The sequence below is a fragment of the Ovis canadensis genome, chromosome 22 (genome assembly GCF_042477335.2).
Source record: "Ovis canadensis isolate MfBH-ARS-UI-01 breed Bighorn chromosome 22, ARS-UI_OviCan_v2, whole genome shotgun sequence".
NCBI classification, from domain to species: Eukaryota; Metazoa; Chordata; class Mammalia; order Artiodactyla; family Bovidae; genus Ovis; species Ovis canadensis.
This window is the reverse complement of record NC_091266.1, coordinates 46,622,515-46,645,083: the sequence shown is the minus strand read 5'-3', so window position 1 is coordinate 46,645,083 and position 22,569 is coordinate 46,622,515. Positions and strand designations below refer to the sequence as shown.

Genomic DNA, 22,569 nt, shown 5'->3' with positions numbered 1-22,569 from the left:
TTTACCATTATGCCACCTAGGAAGCCCAATTACCACATGGTTTATAGGTACCTTTCATTTCATCACAAGACATCCTCACAATATTATAAAGATGCGTACCCAAGGGTTGAGGTTGAATAAAATTGATATTTTTTACTGCTTCATCATGACATTTCTTAAGTGAAACTGACCTTTATTTTCCTGCAAGTGTGTGGCAATGAAGAATACATTCAATTTGGAGTCACTGCCTCGATTCATTCCAAGGTGGCAGTAGTTTTACCCCACTATTGCTTTTGCACTGATACTGCAAACGTCAACATACCAAAAAAGGCATGTGAAATCTCAGTATCATTACAAAAACAGTTTCGATCTCATAGATTCCTTGAAAAGACCTTGGGGATCCCTAGGGAACTGCAGGTTACACTTGGAGAACCAGTGACTTATAGTTAACAACCCCAGAATTAGAATGTGTTGGTGAAGGGAAGTTGCTGTTATTCTGTTTCGTTTGGTGTGGTTCTGGCAAAAGTCACAGGGAAGATTTTAATGTTCCCATTTGGGTCATGCTTCTCTACCTGAATCAATCACTGTGAAGAGGAAAATGAGGCACTTTCACTGGCTAGGCCTGTATTATGTAAGCAGTTCTCTGAGAAGGATGAGACAGATCCATCCAATGGATGGGAGAGGTTCCCATAAAAAGGAGTGGTTCTCTTTAGGGCAGGGATAATGCATGGTCAAACCAGCCCACTATAGAGTTCAACTGGGCAAAGAAATTGGCAATAAGTGTGTGGGCTACGAGACTTGGCCTGTTCCAGGGGAATCTGATGTCAGCATCAGAAGAGAAGAGATCAAAGCTGAGGTGAAGGTTCCCAGGCAGGAACCCAGCCCCTGAGGGTACCCAGCTCCTACAACCAGTTTGGCAGCTTCTAATTTAGCCCAACAGGCAGGGCCAGGTGACCATAGCTCAGGTTTGGTCAGATTGCACGTGTGTTTAAAAGGGCAGATGTCTCATTCTGTGTCTCCCTTCAATGATGCTGGAGCTGTGACTATTGTAAGTTTGCTATCTTGGTCAGCAACAAGAACCAGAGGAACCAGAGATTAAATTGCTAATATCCGTTGGATCATAGAAAAAGCAAGAGAGTTCCAGAAAAACATCTACTTCTGCTTCATTGACTATGCTAAAGCCTTTGACTATGTGGATCACAACAAACTGGCAAATTCTTTAAGAGATGGAACTACCAGACCACCTTACCTGTCTCCTGAGAAACGTGTATGCAGGTCAAGAAGCAACAGTTAGAATCAGACATGGAACAACGGACTGGTTCCAAATTGGGAAAGGAGTATGTCAAGGCTGTATATTGATACCCTGCTTATTTAACTTATATGGAGAGTACCTCATGAGAAATGCCAGACTGGATGAAGCACAAGCTGGAATCATGATTGCCGGGAGAAATATCAATAACCTCATATATGATAGTTGACACTACCCTTTTGGCAGAAAGCGAAGAGGAACTAAAGAGCCTCTTTATGAAGGTGAAAGAGGAGAGTGAAAAAGCTGGTTTAAAACTCAACATTAAAAAACGAAGATCATGGCATACGATCCCATCACTTCATGGCAAATAGATGGGGAAACAATGGAAACAGTGAGAGACTTTATCTTTTGGGGCTCCAAAATCACTGCAGACGAAACAACAACAATCTTTGTCAGGCTTGATTCAAAAATGAGAACCCAGTGGGCTCTCAGGGGTCAGGTGGGGGAGCAAGGCAGTGGGGACTCAGATGTTAGAAGCTGGGGATGGAGAAGAACCATCTAGACTGATCATAGGTCCGTGGAAGTCATGCCACACAAGACATCGCGTTTCTGAAATGGCATTTGCTCAAATGCAGCTCTACCTATCTAGACGGTTTCACATTTACCATTTCATACTCTGCCTGTGCTACTTGTTTATCCTCAGAATTATTGAGAATTATTCCTCTCCTTGGAGGAAAAACTGTGACAAACCTAGAAAGAGTACTAAAACGCAGAGACATCACTTGCTGACAAAGGTCCATATAGCCAAAGCTATGGTTTTTCTAGTAGCTGTGTACGAATGTGAGAGTTGGACCATAAAGAAGGCTGAGAACGAAAGAACTGATGCTTTCAAACTGTGGTGCTGAAGAAGACTCTTGAGAGTTCTTTGGACAGCAAGATCAAACCAGTTGATCTAAAGGAAATCAGTCCTAAATATTCACTAGAAAGACTGATGCTGAAGCTGAAACTCCAATACGTTGGCTACTTGATGCAAAGAGCCAACTCATTGGAAAAGTCTCTGATGCTGGGAAAGATTGAGGGCAGAAGGAGAACGGGATGACAGAGAATGAGATGGTTGGATGGCATCACTGTCCCAGTGGACACGAGTTTGAGCAATCCCTGGGAGATGGTGAAGGGCAGAGAAGCCTGGCATGCTGCAGTCTATGGAGTCACAAAGAGTCAGACATGATTTAGTGACTGAACAACAAATAACAAATCAGGGTTCAGTTCAGTTGCTCAGTCGTGTCCGACTCTTTGCAACCCCATGAATCACAGCACGCCAGGCCTCCCTGTCCATCACCAACTCCCAGAGTTCACTCAGACTCACGTCCATCAAGTCAGTGATGCCATCCAGCCATCTCATCCTCTGTTGTCCCCTTCTCCTCCTGCCCCCAATCCCTCCCAGCATCAGAGTCTTTTCCAGTGAGTCAGCTCTTCGCATGAGGTGGCCAAAGTACTGGAGTTTCAGCTTTAGCATCATTCCTTCCAAAGAAAGAAATCAGGGTTATAGGTGATCAATTCAACTACTCAGCTCTGGTGCCCAATGCTTCCCTCTCGAAAGACTCCCTTACTCGGATCTCCTCGATGTCATGTTCTCCTGGGTTTCCTCCTAATTCTCTGGCTGCTTTTTCTCAGACTCCTTTGCACATCTCTTCCACAACGGTATCTTTGGGGGCTCTGCCACAAAACCTTTATTCTATGCAGGCAATGTGATCTGTCCCTGTGCTGTCAATTATGGCCACATTTCTTTCTTAAAACTGCTATAAAACTACCCCCTCATCCCTTCAGCAGACACAAACACGTTCTTTGTGTCCTAAGGCCCCATCTATACTTTCCTCAAGGGCCTGGGATAATCAGAGCAATTGGTACGCTGCTGGCACAAAGGCCATCATAAACCCACACATGCACAGGAGGACTGACATCAGGTCATCTGGCCATCCGGTTGTTCAGACTTGGGGGGGGGTGTGTCTGTCTGTCTGTCTATCCATCTGTCAGATTGTTGCTTAGATGAAAAAATGTATAGGAGAGGACCTAACTGCAGCCCTTTGAGAATACGTGATGGCTCCATAAAATATAATTGAGTAAATGGGTTCCTATGTTATGCCAGGCACACGTAGTAAATGTAAAGGTTATAAGGGTGAAAAGGCCAATGTTCTTTCCAGGGATGGGTTAGGGTTGGGGGACTAATATTTACATGACTGTAGTCAGAACAAATTTAAGAGCCTAACACTGTCTAGTCCTAGCATGTTGTCGCATTGTAAAGAATCGTAAGTAAAACTAGGTCATTCATAAACTTTAATAGAACAGTTTTTCACATTTTCACATTCCTGAAGTCAGGCTGCATCTAACAAATGATTTGATAAGGATACCTGTGTTAGGGTTTAATTGGCCGAGTTTATTCTTTCCTAGTTGCACAAAAAAATAAAATGCAGAGTTGACGCTGTCTTATGGAGAAGGCAATGCACCCCACTCCAGTACTCTTGCCTGGAAAATCCCATGGATGGAGGAGGCTGGTAGGCTGCAGTCCATGGGGTTGTGAAGAGTCGGACATGACTGAGCAACTTCCCTTTCACTTTTCACTTTCCTGCATTGGAGGAGGAAATGGCAACCCACTCCAGTGTTCTTGCCTGGAGAATCCCAGGGATGGGGGAGCCTGGTGGGCTGCCGTCTATGGGGTCGCACAGATTCGGACATGACTGAAGTGACTTAGCAGCAGTAGACAAGATGAAAAATATTATTTGGGTCTCTCAGAGAAATTTGAAGTCAAATTTGTCACCTATAGCAACATGTCCCCAAATTCCTGCTTTCTTTTGGTCTCCAATTATCTAACCCCTTAGCTGCCCAGGAGCCTCTTTTTCCATCTTGAACTCTTTACTCTCCACCAAAACATGACAAAACCTCCCTGACATCACCCCCAGAAAGAGGGTATCCTCTTTCTTCCTCTCCCTCCTGCTCTCTCTCCCTCCCTCCCCTCTTCTGAGAGACAACCTCAGTCATCTTCAAAGGACATCACCCCACTCCTCGGCTTCTTCCCCAACCTGATAGTTTGACCTGGTTTTTTGTTCGTTTTTAATAAGCAAGAGCAGGAGGGACAAATGCTTGGCAGTTAGAATTTTCTTTAGCAAGGAAAGGGAAAGGGATAGGCAAAGAGGCTTTGACTAATCCCATAGAAATAATTCTTGGACCGGGAACAAGAGAACAAGCAGATCACAATGAGGGTTAAAACAGAGCAGGGTGCACCCGGCCATGGCCAGGGGAAGGATTGGAGTGCTACCTAACACGGGCCGTCCTGGGGAGGCTCAGATTTTAAAACCTCCCACCTCATCCAGAAGCTTCATATACATGTATCCTTGCATGGATACATGCAGGCAGGCACAAACACATGTACACATACACACGTGTGTTTAAATAACAGGCTGAGGCCTTTCTGTCCCACCTCACAAAGCCTTGGGAGGGACGAAGGCGGGGCCAGGATGATCACCTGCTTTCCTGGGTTGAAGAGGCCCAGGGAGGGAGACCAGGAGCTGGAGACCCTACTCCTCCCCACCCAGCCCAAATAAAATCTAACTACAAAAGGCTGGACAATGTACTAGAAGAGCATTATCCACTCAGTGGGAAAGGCCTCTGAGCTCTAGGGAGATGTGCAGCTGAAGGAGCAAGGGTGGGTGGGAAGTGGCCTCTGGGAAGATCATGCTTCCTTAAGACCTCAGAAAACACAAGGGACAAGCTAGAAGGCTGATCTGCAGTGGAGGAGGGTAGGAGGGGACCCCACTTTGGCCACCTAGCTGAACGCTTGTGTGTGGGTTCTCAGCTTCAAGCTGCCCAGCAGCCACCCAGAGTCTCGGGGTTCCTGTGGCCAGAGAAGGACCTTTGGAAAAATTTAGGCGGCCCATGATGATGAGAGCAGAATGCAGCCAAGCTGACTGGCTCCCACCTCCCCGAGCTGAATGTTTCTGCTGTGCTAAGATCAGACAGGGTGCTGAGCATGTCCTGCTCTTCCTAGAGCTCTGGGGAGTGGGAGTATAAATAAGGGAGAGGCTGCAGAAGTCAAGATGGAGTTGGAGAAGTTGAGTGTCAACACAGGTGGAGCCCAAGTCCTATCTGATCTGCAAATCCCACTCCTACAGAGTCCCTGGCCTGTGCAGCCTAGGAATTGCCCAAAGCCTGCCCAGAGCTCTGGCCTGTGGGAAAAGTCAGGAAAGCTTTACTTAGGAGGTAGACTGGTAGGACCTTAGGTAGGTGAGAAGGAGGAGCCCTGAGACTCTCCCAAACCCTGAAATGAGCCGAGGGGGTTGGAGCTGGGCCCATGGTGATCTTCTCTGCCCCTGATCTCTGCTGATTCCTGGCTGCAGGGTGCGTGTGTGTAGCTGGGAACAGGTCAGGTTTAATTATTAATCATCTGACCAGACTAATCAGCCTAGAGCAATGTCTCTCTCTTCCGGGGCTGTGAAATCCCCACTCACTAGCCCAAACCCCCAGCACCTCCCAGATGCTAGGAGAGAAGAGTGTGAGGAGCTTCCCTGCAGCCCCTGGGTCTTCAGGAGGCCTTAATTAGGTGTGGGCACCAGGCAGGCAGGTGCGGTTTCTACAGTGCAGGGTGAACCGAGGCCATCCACCCCATGTTGACACAAGCGTCATAAACTGAGCTTTGTTCCCAGCTCTGCCCAGGAAGGTCCCTGAGAGATGGGTGGGCCTGGCAAGGTGGGTATGCAATGAGGACAGATAGGTTTGGAGAAGGCGTGCCCCTGGGACCCAGAGAGGTGAAGCTGGCATAGGAAGCCGGTCTGTGTCTGCAGAAGAATCTGACCATTGAAAGGCCAAGCTTCGAGCCACACAAGCAGGGTCTGTGACCCCAACCATCAGAGACACCTTCCAGTCCTCAGTGGGTGGGAACCTGGAAGGGAAAGATGGGCAGGGCCAAGGCGGGGAGGTGGGGAGATGCTCCCTGGCACCTCTCTGAGAATACAGTCCTGTTCCTGCAGCCAGCTGGTGGCTGGATAGAGACCTGGAGCTTGGGCCTCTGGGGCTGCAGCCAGGCCCAGAGATGGGGAGGGGGCTGCTTCGTCCTTCAGGCACTGGTGCCCGTTCTGTGCAGGCGCAGGGGAGTAGAACATGCTTCCTGCCCTGTAGACTCAATGGTTAATGTAAGACCAACCTGTAAACAGATCACAAGGCAGCCTGATAAGGGCTATAAAGAGAGGCCTCTGTGTGGGGCTGGGGGTGGAAATGGTGTGCTGGGACACAGTGTGGGAGCAGAAACACCTGCAGGGAGAACAAAGAGGGTCAAGGAAGGCTTCATAATGGAGGTAACGCTTACTTAGAAGGAACGTTAAAGAAAGTCCCGGTTCCCAAGCAGAGAGAAAGAAGGGCATCCAGGCAGTGGGAGACCATGTGCAAAACTGAGAGGCTGAGATGGGCCCTAAATAGGACCCATGCAGCATTGAGCAAGGCTGGACCACAAGTGGGAGCTGCGGGGGTGAGAAAGCAAAGTGGGTGGCGCTGAGGGAAGCAGTGCATAGGTTCAGCTAATGGCACCCTGAGGCATGTGAAGATGGAGACCAGAGAGGCCAGGACAACACAGGTGCCAGCCTGCCCCCTGGATGCACCTGCATCTGCTCCTGAGAGGGACTTGTCCTCTGCAGACGGCGGACTGCCCCGGGGTGGGGAGTGGGGGACGGAAGGATGCTCACGAGACCAGAAGTCCCGGCAGGCTTGCGGAACGCAGCACTGGGGCTGTGGGAAGCCCAGGGACGGAAGTGACCACTACCCCCGTCCTGTGACTGACTGAGTCCCGCTCTTGCCTCACTTTCCCTCCAACAGCCTCAGGCAAGCGCAAGGCACACATCAAGTGCAGATGGAGAGACTGAAGTGGCAGAAGGTCACCTTGTCCAAGACTGAGTGAGTTCCTTGTGGATCTGACATAGGGGCTCAAGGCCCTGAGGCCCAGAACCGGAAAGTTCTCTCCTCCAACCTTGTGGATGGCGAGAGTGACCCCTGTCACAGGGAGCCCTCTGCTCCTCTCCTCCCCCAGGCCAGTCCTCCCCAGGCAGGTTTGGGGTGGTTTCCAGGCTCAGCCTGAGGAAATCAATGCTTCCCAGTCCACTGGGGTTCTCTCCTGGCTGATGCCAGCCCATGGGGGACCGCAGAGAGTACCTGCCCTTGAGATTTTCCCAGAATTCAGATCGACCCACCCAGAGCACTCTGTTTTCAGGTGGGTGTGCTGAGCAGTCAGATGGCTACGATGACAGCCTCCTGGTCCTATGGACCTGGCTCCTGGAAGCTCAAATAACAAGAGAAATTTGAAAAATTTGGGGGAGGGGATTAAAACACACCAACTCAAGCCAGCATACTGGCTCAGGTGAGTTAGGCAGGCAGAGGAAAGGTCAGGTCTTTAGACACTAGGAGGCATTACTGTGACATCAGAGACAATTTCACATGGACCATTTCACTAACATCCCCTCCAGAGCATTCTCCACTATCTTCTCTGACTTTGGGCTGCCAGCTACCTAAGGATATTCTCCAAGCCTCTTAGCACAACATCACGTATAGTCCCAAAAAGGAGTTCTTCTACAATTTGGAATCAAGTAGAATGATTTCCCCAGATTAACTGGCATGCTCTCTTGATTCTAACAGGAAGAGCTGAGCAGCGGAGCTTGCTTCCTCTTTTTGCCTTGGCTCCCAGGATGCTCCCAGTCACATTTCAGGTTAATTCACCACCACTGTCTCGGCCCTTCCTACTCACCTACTTGCTGCCTCCGGGTTTCCTCAATCCTCACTTCAAAAGTTTCCATTGGCTTAATCTGGCCGCACATGGCCTGTGTTGTATATTAACTCAATTCCTTGTTGTTAGGAGGTGGCAGGTAAATAAACAATGAAGTTTCACTCAGGAAAGAAGGGTTAAAAGTGCAAAGTCTGGCCTGGATCTAGGGCCCATGGGAAATTTCCTTTTGATCACACCCTTATACCCCTAAATTCCCCAAGAACACAAACTAGGTGCTCTTCTCCCCTCCCCAGAGGAGCAGGAACAATCCCCTGGCTCACCCCTAGATCCAGCTCCTAAGGTGAAACCTCCTGAGTGAGCGGAGGAAGAAACTGTGTTGCTTTGGCAACTTCAGCCTTCCTGCTTGTTTTCCTACTCTGTGGTGGGTGGAGACCTTTGTTTAGCTACAGTCTAAGGAGGGAAGTGTTGAGGTCAGTTTCAGAATTTAACAATCAGGATCAGTCATAAACTCCTGAGTCTAGCTAAATCCAGCTCTCTAATCCTCCTTACTCCACTGTTTCTGGCAGACCCAGGATCTAGAAGTTTTAGCAAGAAGCAGGAACAAGAGAAGACCCCAACCCTGAGACAGGCACTAGAGAATAGTGGTTAAAATCATGGTTTGAGAGTCACGTGGACCTGGATTTGAATCCCAACTCTGCCACTCACTAGCTGTCCCTGGGCAAACCATTTTCACCTTTGAGCTTCATTTTCACCTTTGAGCCTCATTTTCCCTGTCTGTAAAATGGGAGAAAAATGGCGCCTGTCTCTCAGCATTGTAAAGAGGCCAAGAAACTGTATCCCTACAGAGTACACACAGAGTGTGACATGCACTTAATAATCTGTAGGGCTAATATCAGTATTAATGGTGGCTCATGGAGCACAGGAGAGGGTGTGTGAACCCCAGGTTTCCTCACGAGCAGTGACATGGTCCTGGAGAATGCCCCTGCTCCCCGTGACTCAGCCTCCTCTAAAGGTCTGCTGACTGCACAGCTCTCTGCCCTTAGGGGCTAGCGTATCACCAGGAGTCTTGATAATTACAGTGCCTTCAACCATTAACGAGGATAAAGAGACCATTGGAAGACTTTTGCCTAACCATGGTAAATATGAATCCAACTAAAAAAAAGTCCTGACGTGCCCCAAACCCAGTCTGACAACCACCCCCTACCGCCACCAGCTCCCACCATCTCCATCTGCTACAGTCAGACTGTCTCCTCCCCTGTATGTCCCCTGTCTTCAAGCCTTTTCCACACTGGAGTCTCCCATACCTTCAATGGTCTCCATTCACATCTGTTCTGCCCTTCCCCCCAGCAAAATAAATGTCCCTTCTCTTCCAGGAGCTGCTGGGGAAGTCCCCGGTTGACAGCTAGGGCAGCGTTTTTCCAAGCGAGGAACAAACTCCACCTGCACTGAATCACTCATGAGGCTCCACTAAGATGCAAATGCCTTCCCATGACCCAGTGAGGCAGAATCTCCACCGGGGGTGGGGGGTGGGCTGGGGAGGCAGGAGTCTCTAGTTCCAACAAGCTCCCCAGGTGATTCAGATACACACAAAGCACAAAAATCAGCGATTTTTCTTGAGTCCTTGCCAATTGCAGAAGTCCAGCTCAGACTAGATATAGAAAATTCATGAAATAATTCAGCTGAAAGAAACTACACTCCTCATGTGTGCCCAGTTAGGACCACCCTTTAGGCAAATCACTTCCCCGTCTGGGCCTCAGTTTTCTCACCTGTAAAAGGAAGGTCAGGGCTTGGGTGGGGGGGCAGTCCCTGGGGCCATCCTGTTCTAACACGCTTGGAAATCCACTTGGGTTAGGCTGCTTTGGAGGGCCAGCCTGGTGGGAAAGGAGAATGGGGACCTGTTGGGGATGAGCGCAGAGGTCCTGTCCCTGCCTAGGTAGACAGTTGTTGATGTGAGAGGGGCACAGAGATCTCAGGTCAGATGGGGGTCAAGGTCAGTATCTAAGTGGCCTGGCCTCCAGGGACTGTGAGGAGCAACTCGAGCATCTGGGCCATGGCAGAATCAGGCCGAAGAGTCTGGCACTGACCCCTGGGGAGAAGAGGGAGCCCAGAGAGCGGGTCTGAATGTCAGGGCCCAGGCCCAGGTGACTGGCTCAGGACTAGGCTTCGGGCCCTTAGGAACACAAGAAAGCAAATGATGAGCCTCCGGCTTGGCAGGGAACTCAGCTCAGGGGGCCTTCCTGGCAGGATGGCTCTGTTGCACAGCTCCGGGGCGGTGGGGTGGGGGGTGTGTCTTACAGAAGGCAACGTACTGCCCCCTGGAGTTGTGCCACATGAAGGGACTGGGAGCAGGGACTGGGAGCAGGTACTGGGGCACCCTAGCCGCCCTGGATCCTGAACTTAGGGCAGCAGGGCGAGCCCAGGCCCACCGGCTGCGTTGGCCCACAAGGGTACGGCTGACACTGGCAGGGAAGGATGTTTCCCCACCCCTCCTGGTTGGGAACTGGAGGCCTGAGCTCAGCCCTGGATGGCCACAATAGGTGGGGGGGTGGGGAGGAGGTGGGTAGCAACAGGCTGGATGGGAACTTTCCTCAGATCTACACATCTGCACCCACTAATTACAGGCAGCCCCACTCACTTTGCCCTCTGGGGCCGGACTGCCCTGCCGCTCCCCAGTGACTCAGGAACACTGCCAACAGGAGGGGAGGGCCCTGAGAAGATTCCAAGCCATTCAAAGGACTTGCTAACTGGTCCCAGGAGATTAGCATTGTTTTGCTAGAAGAAACAGTTGAGAAAGAACTTAAGAACCACTGAAAATTGGAGGGTTGTTCTGAATCCCCAAACAGCAAAGATTCAGGGCTGCACAGCATAGCAGTTGCTTTCACCAGCAACGACGTTAGCCCAGAAACCATCAGGGAGGTGATTAATACCATCACCCTTGCACCCAAGGAAACGGGACTTCAGAAGTCACAAGGCTGAAAGGACCCAAGCCAGGAGCTGACCTCCTTACAGGGACAGCACCTCCAGAAACGGCCTGACTCCGCTGCAGGACAACAGAATTCGGCCACTAGACAACCTGAGAGCAGTGAGACGGGCCACAGGGTTAGAAGAAGCCAAGAGAATTTTCTATCCAACCCTTTTGGCCTGGGGAACAGCAGCTCCCCGTGTTCCTAGAATCAGCCCTCTTGGAGCTTCACCCCTGAGACGCTCTGATTCCCCCCCGCCCGAGTTCCAAGTGGAACCTCTTGCATCTTGTTTTTTCAACTCTTCAGAAACATTCTAGATTTAGATGGACTGAATCCCAACCTCCACACTCTGATTATCCTTTGGCCAAACACTTAGGGATCCCAGTGTAACAGATGACGACTCACTCACAAGCTTTCAAATTCTCTTTATTAAAAATCTTTTTTTTGTTTTTCCTTTTGTAAAAACAAACACTTGAGGTCAATTATACAGATCAGGAAAAGTGACGATTAATTGGACACACTCAACAAATTCCAATACTTTACAAGTTCAAACTTAAATCAACTAATGGTTTTCTTTTTCTCACAAGCTCAATAATCAAACTCTGGTCCAGTTCAAGTATAATCTAACAGATCACAGCCTCAGACTGTCAAGAGAAACCTTGATACTAATGGCTGCTGCTCACACCAAGTGTACCAAATTCTTCGGGAATACGCTGTGGATATACTTTATTTCAGGTGTTTACAATAAAAAGTACACAGGCCTTTTGTTATATTAATGCAGGGGACGAGTAAATGTGCCGCTCAAGACAGCAGCTGCTGTTGAACAACCTTTCCAGAGAGACATTTTGAAATGGTTAACAAACACTGAAGAAAAGCTTTAAAAAAAAAATCAATATTTTCCTGGTTGCTTTTAATACTGCATTGTGTATGACACACGTACGAATAAAAAGTGCAAATTATAGAGTGGGTGAAACTATGCCAATGGAATTGTATAAAAATAAATAAAAATAAATATATATATACACACAAATATAGGACCTTGGATGACTTTTAAAATTAATTTTAAAATGTTCTTATTAAACGCAAAGAGCTTTTTCTCTCTCCTTCCCAGGGCTGTTCTCCAGCTTTAAAATATAGGGAAGTTCGATCTATCAGTGAGAGCGCCATTAAATTACTAGGGAATATGGCTGTTTGAACAGACATCCAAGTTTCCATGGAAACACTGCTTGGTAGGGGGGTGGTGAGCTGGTGGGGTCAGCTTCCACTATGCTGGGAGAAAAGACTGCCAGCTTCTCTAAAAATGCAGTTTTAGGCTTTAGGTTTTTCCCAGCAAGGTTCAGAGAGTTGGCCCCTGACTTCCCACCAGTGGGAAGAAAGACATAGGGTGAAAGTTTCCGAGAAATGGGGGAAGCCGGTTTCTAGAATACCAGGTAAAAACCAGAGAAGGCAGCCAGGGGAACAGGTCTGGGCTGAGTCACTGTTTTCAAACTCTGCTCTCTTTGAGACACTCACCTTTCTGAGGCCCACAGCTGCCTGATGCCAAGTTCAGATTTCCCACTGCCTGCAGCCTCCCTCTACACCTGTTCAAGCTGGTCTGTTTGAAGCTTGCCTGAACTCCTCTCTCTCACAGGTCCCCAGCGGTTCTCTCCTTGCAGATGCCACCTGCCCCCAGGTTTACACATGATCCTTGTGTTCTATTTTCCCTTCCTTTCTGAGGCTTAATTTTCTCACTGATCAGATGTCAGTGTAGAACTCAAATAATCCATCTCTCTACCTTCTGCTTTTAGTGCAGAGGACAGAAAACAGAATATGCAGTATAGTCTTATCTACCATTAAAAGAAAAAAAAGCAAAACATTAAAATAAAACAAGCAATCTTGTCTTAGCCTACCTATTTGTGGTCAGGAATAGAACTAACAGGAACCGCCTTCTAGGAGCTGAGCCAGGGCGGCCGCCTCCGGGCAAGTGTCTCACTTGAGGAAGCAGCCCCAGGCTCCCTTCTGACCTTCTCAAGGGTTTCTCCAGGGCTCAGCTGAGCCTCATTTTCCCTAGCACCTTTTCCCAAACCCTCCCAATGAACCTCAGCCTAGACTCCCGCAGCCTGTCCTGTCCAGGAACCTGAAGGCACAGACCTTCAGTACCCACAGCCCGATGGGAAGGAGCTCTGCGCCTCATAACATTTAATATCAAAGTCTGCACATGGGGTAAACTCTGAGAGGCCTTTGGCCTTCTGCCCAATTGGAAAGGGCACCTGGCAACCCTCAATGCTCCTCGGTCCTGCAGCCTTCCCTCTCCTTAGCTGCCCCCGCCTCTAAGAGACCATTTAAAAACCATCCCACTGTGAGGCTGCTGGTACCCAGTGTGCAGGCACCAAAGGACGAGTCAAGGATGGATGCCTCTTCCTTGTTTTGGTGTCTCTCAAGCCAACCATGCACGTCTGGGAGACCAGTCTTCAACTGAAGTCTTGACCTTCTAATGTTTTAGCTGGAGGGGGAAGATGATTCTGTTTTCATTTTCATTTAAAGTGAATCTAGACCAGACTCAATATCCAGAGGAGAACAAACCCTGGCATCTCCTGAAATCAACAGGAGGGAAATGATCAGAGCTTCCAAAATAAAGGGCTCTTTCCCTCCTTAAATTTTAAGGCTTGAATCTGGTGGGCTTCTAGAACAATGGAGAGGACAAAAGAGTTATGAAAATCAGGGCTTTTCAAAAAGGTGGTTGAGCTGGAGGAGCTCCCAGCTTCTGCCTGCTGGTGGTCCAAGGCTTCCCCACTCCAGGACTGTAGGATCCAACTCAGCTCCCCCACCTCCCACACACAGGATGCCAAGCAGAGACATGGTTCTCGACCCAGGAGTCTCCATGAAATTTTTTTTTTTTTTTTTTTTTTGAGGACTCAGCCTGGCTTGACCTATCCTATCCCACCAAGAATCGGAACACTGTGAAAATCCCTGAGAAGTTGGATTTTATGGGCACAGGAGGAGGGAGTGAGAGATGGAGAGGAAGAGAGACAAGCAAATTGAAAAACTGTTCGAAGGAAACACGAGTCACAGGACACGCCAGGGTGAAGGCTCCGAGCGGGAGGCGCTCCGGGCATTTCGTGAGTCTCTGCAGACCGACTCAGGCACCGCCGTGGGCTCCCTGGTCTTCCTTCCTCTCTGGCAGGAAGGCCCCACTTCTCAGGCCCTCCTCTCCCTCTTCAAGCAGCGGTGTCAGAGCTTCTTCCTTTCAAAGTTTGGCACGATTCCGCTGTCCTGGGGCCGTGGGCTGCCCGCCCTCTCCGTCTCTTTCAGGCCCTCCTCGGCCAGCTGGGACAAGTACTTCTGTGGTGTAAAGAGGGGCAGAGTGGGGAGGGAGAAAGACAGTGGTGAGCTGAGGGGAGAGGAAGGGGCTGTGTGCCTGGCCCCCCTCTCCTCTCCTCTTGCCCCCCTGGGGTGGGACCCCTCTTCTCCCTCCCCAGATCCTTCCAGGGCCCTGGGACCCAGGCTGAGTGATGAGCTCCACCCTCTTTGTGTTAGTTTACAAATGATTCCTGGAGAAATGTAGGGAAGTGCAGATCCTAACAGCAAACACATCCATAGCCCTTATCCCAGATCCAGCGCTAACTGCTTTTCTTCTATAAACTCATTTAATCCTCACAACAACTCTACTCATTGTCCAGAATGAGCCCTAGGATCCAGGCAGCACGTCTACATGTAAAAGGCAGAGGAAAGAGAGGGAGGCTGGAAGGGCAAGGAGGGGAGCAGCTCTGTCCCATACCTACTGTGAAAGAAAAAATGCATCCCGACATCTGAGACTCTGCAGACAGGCTGGGGGAGCCGCCTGTACCCCACCTCAGGGCACCCATGTTCCCACTGGCTCCCCAAGTCCAACTCGGTGAGCCTGTCAGGCTGCTCCTGAGGTTCTGGATTCAATGCGGTGAGAGAACCAGAAGATGCCCTAGGCCCCAGTTGGAAGTCCTCTGATGGCTGGGGCAGCCCAGGGCAGTGCAAGGAGTGCTGGATTAAGAATCAGCAGGGTTGAGTCCCCCACAACCGTCAAGTGTGTGGGCTTTGCCATCACATGACCTGGGTTCAAAGGCTGGCTCTCAGCCGGCAAGTTCCTCAATATCTTTGGCATCTGTTAAGTATGAGTAATACAGTAACCACTGCACAAGGTTGCTGTGACATCCCAGAGAGGTACCATAAAGCATCAAACATAGAGCCTGGCATGGAATAAACACCTAGCAATGTCATAGGCATGAACCATCAATTACTCAATCGCGATCCTATTCCTGGACATTCAGGATGTTTCCAAAAGTGTTGGCAATAAGTTATACATTTATTATAATATTAACTGCAATAAGTGTCCTTGTACATATTTACATATTGGTGAATTTATTTCTGTAGGTTAGATTTCTATAAGTGGGATGGTAGGATCCTGGGCTATATATATTGGGTTGGCCAAAAAGTCAATGCCGCCTTGATCGTAACTGGCACTGGCTGTCTGATTCTGTGAAAGTCACTCATCTTCTAGCCTCAGACCCTAAACTGTTGAATGGAAGGATGATATCTTCCTTCTTCTTCCTCCAGGGGTGAATCTGAGGGTCAGACCCGATGATGTGGGAGAGGTGATGGAGTCGACCTGGTGTCTCTAGGAGAGCCTGGTTGGCTTTGAGAGGTGGGTGAGACTGATGGAGAGAGGCAGACTGTGGATTCCGGGGGATCAGGCTGCTGATGGAGGACTGGGCTGCTCCTGCACCTCGTCTCACGGAAGGCAAGTGGGTGGGTGTGTCGGGTATCGGACCTGGGGCTGAGCAAGCGTCTAGTTTTCCCACCTAGCACCTACTCCACTTGCTGTTTTGACCACCTGCTGTGGCTTCTCTCAGAGCACAAGAGAACAGCAGGACTGCAGACAGAAAATGAAGATTCCTACCACCCCATCCCCAGGAGCAACCCCGGCCCCCGCCTCACAGCCTCGCGGGTGCTAGAATTACAAGCTGCCTGACTGAGGTGTTAGCCAGCACCGGCCACTCCCGTCTGAATTCTTCCCTTTTCGCACATGTAACATGGAGTGGGGGCGGGATGGGTGCATCTGTGTGGACAGAGACAGTCTGTCAAGGCCACTGGCAGAAACCCTATCTGGGACACCTGTGATTGAGGCTCCCAGCTCCCTGACAGGTGCACCGGGGAAAGCTGAACTGCAGTTGGCGGGTGTAAGGGACTTAGCCAGCGTCTGGACCTGACAGGCCTGGGACCACAGGAGTGGCTGTGGCCTGCTACAGGGAGGCGAGTCTGCCTGGGGGTTTGGCCCAGAGGCCCAAAACTCAGTGAAGTCTGTTGCCCTGCAAAAAGCAGAGGGTTTAGAATTCAAGGACCTGGGAGTCTGCATTCTTCCAACCTTCCTGGGTGACCTTGAGCTGTGTGTCTCCTTGAGGGTTATGCAGTCCAGCCGAGAAGACTGGATGAGAAGGTTCTCATGTTGAGGTATCATAATCTGCTGGAAAGACTTTAAAATGCAGATTCCCAGGCCCCACGCTAGAGACAATGAATAAGCAAATATAGGGTAGGTCTAGGAAGCCACATTTTAAAAAGATTCCAACTGAAGACCAGGGTTTGGGAAAATCAGGACCGGATGATCTTCAAGACCCTGTTCAGCTCTTCCATTCTAGAGGTTTCCTCTTGTTGTGGGTGGGTGGTGACGATGTCTTCAGGGTTAGACAGCTGCCGTCAGCTGGCTCTGTGTAGCCCAAGCTGAACCCTTGGCCTGGTCCAGTCTCTGCCCTACCCCCTGGAAAGGCTGGGACCTGGGCCCCAGGCCCTGTGATGTTCTCGGTCATGCAACAGCTGCTTTCCGGAGGGAAATCAAGAGGCTTACATGACCTGAGTTTAGGCACAGCCAATGACAGTTCCTTGCAGATGGTGACCCAGGCCACGACACGAATCTCAGTTCACAAGACCAGCTTAGTCGAGTGAAAGCAGCCAAGTGATTCGGAATCAGGCGATCTGGTTCCAGGCCTGGTAACTCACCATCTTGATGGCCTTGGACAAATCCAAGGCTTGGACTAATCCAAGGCTTAGATAAATCCCTGGTTTCTCTGGGCCTCAGTTTCCTCAACTATAAAATAAGAGAGTTGGCCTGTATCTGAGTTTTCTTAACTAGGGATACACATTCAAATCATTTGGAGAATTTTCTTAAATTACATATTCCTGGGTCCCTCCCAAATTCTGCTGAACACTTGGCCTAAGTTGTATAAATACTTCTGAAACACTGTGTACAGGACTTTGGTTCACATCCTGGCTAAGAACTACCAGAGCAGCCACTCTTTAACAATTAAACTGAACGGTACTATCTGCTCTGGAATTAAAGTGTCTGCCTGCAGTGTGGGAGACCTGGGTTCGATCCCTGTGTTGGGAAGATCCCCTGGAGAAGGAAATGGCAACTCACTCCAATCCCATGGATGGAGGAGCCTGAAAGACTATAGTCCACGGGGTCGCAAAGAGTCAGACACGACTGAGAGACTTACTCACTCCCACAAGGGTCTTCCAGAGCCAAGGCCTTATGCCTCAAGAAAGTAGTCTAGATTCCTTGCAGTTAGAACAGATGGTACTTTGATACACTTATCACAAGTATCTATCTACTATGATTTCTATTATATTACTAATCCCGAGCTAATACCAGAAGTCATATGAAAATCACATTTGAAAATGCTATATATTATTTAGGTATTTTTATAGGATATGTTGCTGTATCTCATTGATCTTAAGAAGTGTTTTTTCCCCACGTATGAACAGTTCTGAAATTGAGATGTATTTTCCAGTTGATGGAGCCTCACCGTTTAATCTGTAACATTTTTTTTCATGTTGGTACCAAAAAATAGTGTTGTGTCTTACAACTGATGGCACCTTAGATTGGATGAAATATGGTATGTAGAATATTTTTTATATGTCACAGTTAATATACAAAGAAACACACTTATTTTTTGCTTATCTACTACTCTAGAATGGAAGGTCCATGAGGGCAGGGGTTATTATCTGCTTTTTTTGTTGTTGTATCCCCAGTGTCTAGTCCCAGATGCTATGTCTTTAATAACAGCTGCAGTATGAACAGACATTTCAGTAGAACATAACAGTGACTTTTATTCTAGCCAAACATGGATACTAGCACAGGAGAAGAGAAACACAGAAATATCTGTATCTGAAATGTCCAGGTCTTGTGAAAAGGGATCAGCTCCAACCATGGGCTAGGTGAATACTAAAAAGTCATTCAGTCTAGAGGGAGAGCCAGTTGCCAAAAATATCCAACCCAAATAGAATGTTTTGTATTAACGTGGAGACAGATGCTCTGAGAGCATAAGGCAGGCAGCCACCATGTGGAGAAGTCTGGTGGAATCAGGATTCAGACCACAGAATGAGTTTTCCATGTGATGGAAGGAGATATAACCTCCCAGAACCTTAGCCCAGGGATTGCCCCTCCTGGGCGCTAGGCAAGGAAGACCAATGGTTACCTGTAAGTTCCGGTAATGGACGGCACTGCGGCAGTGAGTCATCTTCGCCATCTCTTCACTCGTGTAGAACAGCCCACATAGCTTGCAATAAAAGCCGGTCCTGGGCACCACGAACTCAACCCCTGCAGAAGGATGGGGGATGGACAGGTAGGCAGTTTAGGAAGGTGGAGGGAGGCCCCTGGGGTCCAGACAGCAGTCAGGGTGAAACAGGAGCAATGCGATCCAGCCCTGGCTTGCTATTGGCTTGGGCTGGTTACCCAACTTCTCCAAGCCTCATTTTCCTCATTTACAAAACTGGCACGAAGGAAACAGCATCAGCTTCATTCACAGGCAGTGTGATGAAGTGTGATGGAGTGCTGGGAAATCACATGCTTTGCAACCGCCTTCCAGAAGTAGGTTCAGGCTCTACTAACATCAGTCTGCTTCCTGGGAAAGGAGGAGTAAGCAGGTTTCTTACATTTCACTGGGTGGATTTCCTTTCTCCATACTGTACGTCTCTCTGCAGCTGCTGTGGCCAAGACTCTGGAAGAACACTCATTTTTGTTTGCTTATTTTACAATTATGTTCACTAAAAAGAATTTTTTAAAGATAAAAGTGAGGAAAAATCACTCGGAGTCATTCCAATCAAAATATTTTCTTCCACACTATCTATATATAGAGCCCTTTGTGGGGTGGAAGAGGACATTTTTAATGACACCCTAAGTATAATTCTGTTTCCTCCCTTTTTCATGTGATGAGCTATCATAAACATTTTTCCGTCTTCCTCCAGTCTTAAATCTTAGCCATTCGTTAGTAGCATTTTATTTATGATGTGTTAAATAGAAGTTCCAGAATTTGGGGAGTTCCTTTGATTCCGAGGAAAGGAAACAGTGGGCCAACAGCCAGAGAAATGACGGCATCACAGCCCAGAGGATTCATCTTTGAAGGGGGACAGTGGCTGCTCCAGCCTACACCATGGTGTTCTGGGGTCACTGTTGTCCTCTTGAGGACACAGCAGAGTGGAAAGAGCCCAGGTCTGAGAAGGGGCTAAGACCAGAGGCTAAGAATCTGTGTAGCTTGGGGAGAGCTGGCTGAATACCTCCTGGGCCTTCTGACTGAGGCACCAGCTAGAAAGCAGGGCTGAGGGCCGCGGAGATCAGGACACGCTGTGGAGCTAAAGGAGCGGGGCTGGCCACTCGGGACACACAGACGCGCCACTCCCGGCCCCGCGCGTTCTCAGGCTGAGGCCGCTGGGTACTGACCCTTCCGCTGTGCTTTGGTGCTGCCCATATGGTGAGCTCTGCTGCGGATGGAGGGATGGTCAGAGAGCTGGCTCCACTGGGTGTCAGGGACAGTGGGGCTGGGAGCCACACACGAGGCCAGGGCAGCCTCTTACAGAGAGGGGGACAGGCCAGGTCTCCGCCAAGGCCCTGCGTGTGACCACAAGCCCAGGCCTTCCTTCACTTTCCTTATTCTGCCTCTAGAGACAGGGCTAATCGCACAGGAGACCCTGTCATAGAGGAGCAGCTTAGTCTTCTAATTACAACCTTCCCCCCAACACTCACCCCGCCCCTCCTCCCGCCTCATTTCACAAAAGCCACTTATCAGCCTGGAAGGACGGGCCTGGAGGAAGGAGGGAGCCTGGGAGGCCTGCCTGAGGCCTGCCTTGACGGATGGCTCCTCTGTGTGTGTGTTGGTGGGGGGGAGTGGACTGGCTGGCCACGTAGCAAGCCTGCCTGCCGTGCCCTCAGCAATCTCCAGTGAGGTCCTTGGGTGAGGGGCCCAGTTGCCCTGCAGGAGGCCTAGTGGCCTCCCAACCTCACTGCAAAGGATGTGAACGGGCTGGCTTTGCCTGTGGGTGGCCGTCCCGCCCCTCCACCTCCCCCAGGCCCTGGCTCCTGGCTGCTGCTAGCAAACAGAGCATGAAACAAGGCCCGCCTTCCTACTCTGTGCCTGCAAAATACTTCTCCCTTTTGCTGCTGCTCCACAGGGAGCAGAGGCCCCCACTGGACAAGAGAAGAGCAACCAGAAAAGGGGAAGCACCCCCCGACCCCCGAGGCGCAGACGCAGGCAGGGGATCAGAGCCTCTCCCTGAGTCCAGACCTCGTAGGGACGGCCAACTGGGTAAAACCAAGAAAGAAGCCTTGGGTTTTCTGTGCAGATTCCACGAGGCCTCCAGAATCCGCCATGTTTCCCAAGAGGCCTTCAAAGCTCTGTCCTGGGTGCCCCCAAAAGGGGTGCAGCTGCCTCAGAAGCCACAGAACATGAAGCAGACCTGAGCTGGCAGCTGTGGCCCATTTCAGCCCCAGCAGTGGGCATGGCTACCATCTGTAGTGTTTGGGGTGAGATTTCACTTGAACAAAGGCTTCTACTGCCAAAAAACAAAAAAGTTGGAAGCCACAGTATACTGGAGAGAAAACAGAATTTGGAGTCAGACCTAGCTCTTTGACTCACACTGTGTGACCTCAGGTATGTGTGCTAACCTCTCTGAGATCAGTTTCCTTGTCTGTGAAACAGGAATAATAATACAATAAATTGTGTAATGGGGAAGCACATGTCATTTTGCCTAGGGCTCAACAAACATTAGTTCTTTATTAAACTGTTTATCAAAAAACAATAGCAGACATGTGTGAGGCTTTTCTCCGCAGAAGTCTTCTGGCCCTCCAGCCTTTCACCAGAGCTGCCTGGAGAACCCGGGCTCCACGGCTGGGCAGCAGCTCTCTTCAAGGCCCCCGCCGGCCTCCAGGGCTACTCAGGCAGTACCAAGTGGTCAGAGATAGTGTTGAGGAGGGAGAAGCTGGGGCAAAATCCCCAAACGCCTGGGAACTCACCCTTGAGTAACCAAGAGTTGCCCGGGCACTTAGAATGCCAACACAGCCTCAGGACACCTCTGGAATGTGAGAGCCCCGGTGAGAGCCCGGGGAAGCATAGCGTGAAGAAAACACAGCCCCAGACCCAGAGAGTTCTGTAGCAACCTGGTCCTCCCATTTTTCAGCCTCTATTAAGTACCGTAATTAAAGTAACATCTGCCTTCTAATAATAGCTCCTGCCATGGGTAATTACAGCCCTGTCATCCCAGCACAGCCTGTGATGGGTGGAGAGGGGGAGCTTGCGTTTTGTAGGCTTCCCTTTAGTTCTGGGAGGAGCTCAGGCCTTGGCAGGCTCACGCTGGCTGGGGTCCCCCGGAGCTGGCTTGAACCCACGGAGCTGCCCTTCCCTACCCTCGTGCCCAGCCCAACCCCTAAGCAGCAGGACTTTGCCTCACCTCTCCTCTTCATTCCACCTCCCTGTGCTCCACAGGGACCAAGCCTGAGCTGTCCCCACTCCCTAGAAAGTCTCTCTGCAGTAGTGATAAACCATGGAGGGTGACGGGTTATGCACCCCCAGTGAGAGAAAGCAGAGTAGGTCTCAAAAACTATTCCGTAAATGAATAATGATTTCCCTGGTGGCTCAGACAGTAAAGAATCTGCCTGCAATGCAGGATACCCGGGTTCAATCCCTGGGTCAGGAAGATTCCCTGCAGAAGGGAATGGCTAACCACTCCAGTATTCTTGCCTGGAGAATCCCATGGACAGAGGAGCCTGGCAGGCTACAGTCCATGGGGTGGCAAAGTCAGACGTGACTGAGTGACTTTGAGAGAAAGAGAGAAAGAAACAAATAATAACAATAGACAACTCATAATAAGTACCTCCTACTGCAAGAGGCTGAGACCTTACAAGTACTCATTCATCTAATCCTCAGAATAACCCTACATGGTAGGTGACTACTACCATCCCGGATTTATAGATGAAGAAAGCCAGGGAGAGAGAGGGAGAGAGAGGTTAAATCAGCAGCTCTTTGTCCCCCAGCCAGCTGGGATTGGAACCCAGGGAGTCAGATTCCACACTCTGTGCTCTTAACCACTGCACCAAAACTGCCTTTCCTTCCAACTGTGCTGCCTGAATGGCAGGACAGCCAGGTCTCCAATAAGGATTCTCTCAGTTCTGACCTGAGTCTACTGCGTGCTTTCGGGCAATAAGGGGCTTCCTTGGTGGTTCAGCGGTAAAGAACCCACCTGCCAATGCAGGAGACTTAGGTTAGATCCCTGGGTCAGGAAGATCCCCTGGAGAAGGAAATGGCAACCCACTCCAATATTCTTGCCTGGGAAATCCCATG

The 22,569-nt window shown here is 49.8% G+C and overlaps 1 protein-coding gene and 1 long non-coding RNA gene across 3 annotated transcripts in view; one reads left to right on the top strand and one right to left on the bottom strand.

Moving 5' to 3' along the window:
• The first annotated feature begins 6,483 nt into the window (after positions 1–6,483).
• On the top strand, positions 6,484–11,963 carry LOC138427549 (uncharacterized). 2 transcript variants are annotated; one of them, XR_011252049.1, is made up of 3 exons: positions 6,484–6,573; positions 7,088–7,165; positions 10,610–11,912. It is a non-coding gene; the product is annotated as an uncharacterized lncRNA (long non-coding RNA). The 2 variants fall into 2 exon arrangements; XR_011252050.1 differs by having other exon boundaries at positions 6,485–6,573; positions 10,935–11,963.
• A 1,934-nt stretch (positions 11,964–13,897) lies between these two features.
• RBM20 (RNA binding motif protein 20) overlaps positions 13,898–22,569 on the bottom strand; it is a 190,016-nt gene continuing 181,344 nt past the window's right edge. The window contains exons 13-14 of the mRNA XM_069567084.1: positions 18,436–18,557; positions 13,898–14,272 (exon numbers count right to left, since the gene is read on the bottom strand). Of these exons, the coding sequence (XP_069423185.1) occupies positions 14,162–14,272; positions 18,436–18,557 (233 nt within the window). The 3' untranslated portion in view covers positions 13,898–14,161. The remainder of the gene's footprint in view (positions 14,273–18,435; positions 18,558–22,569) is intronic.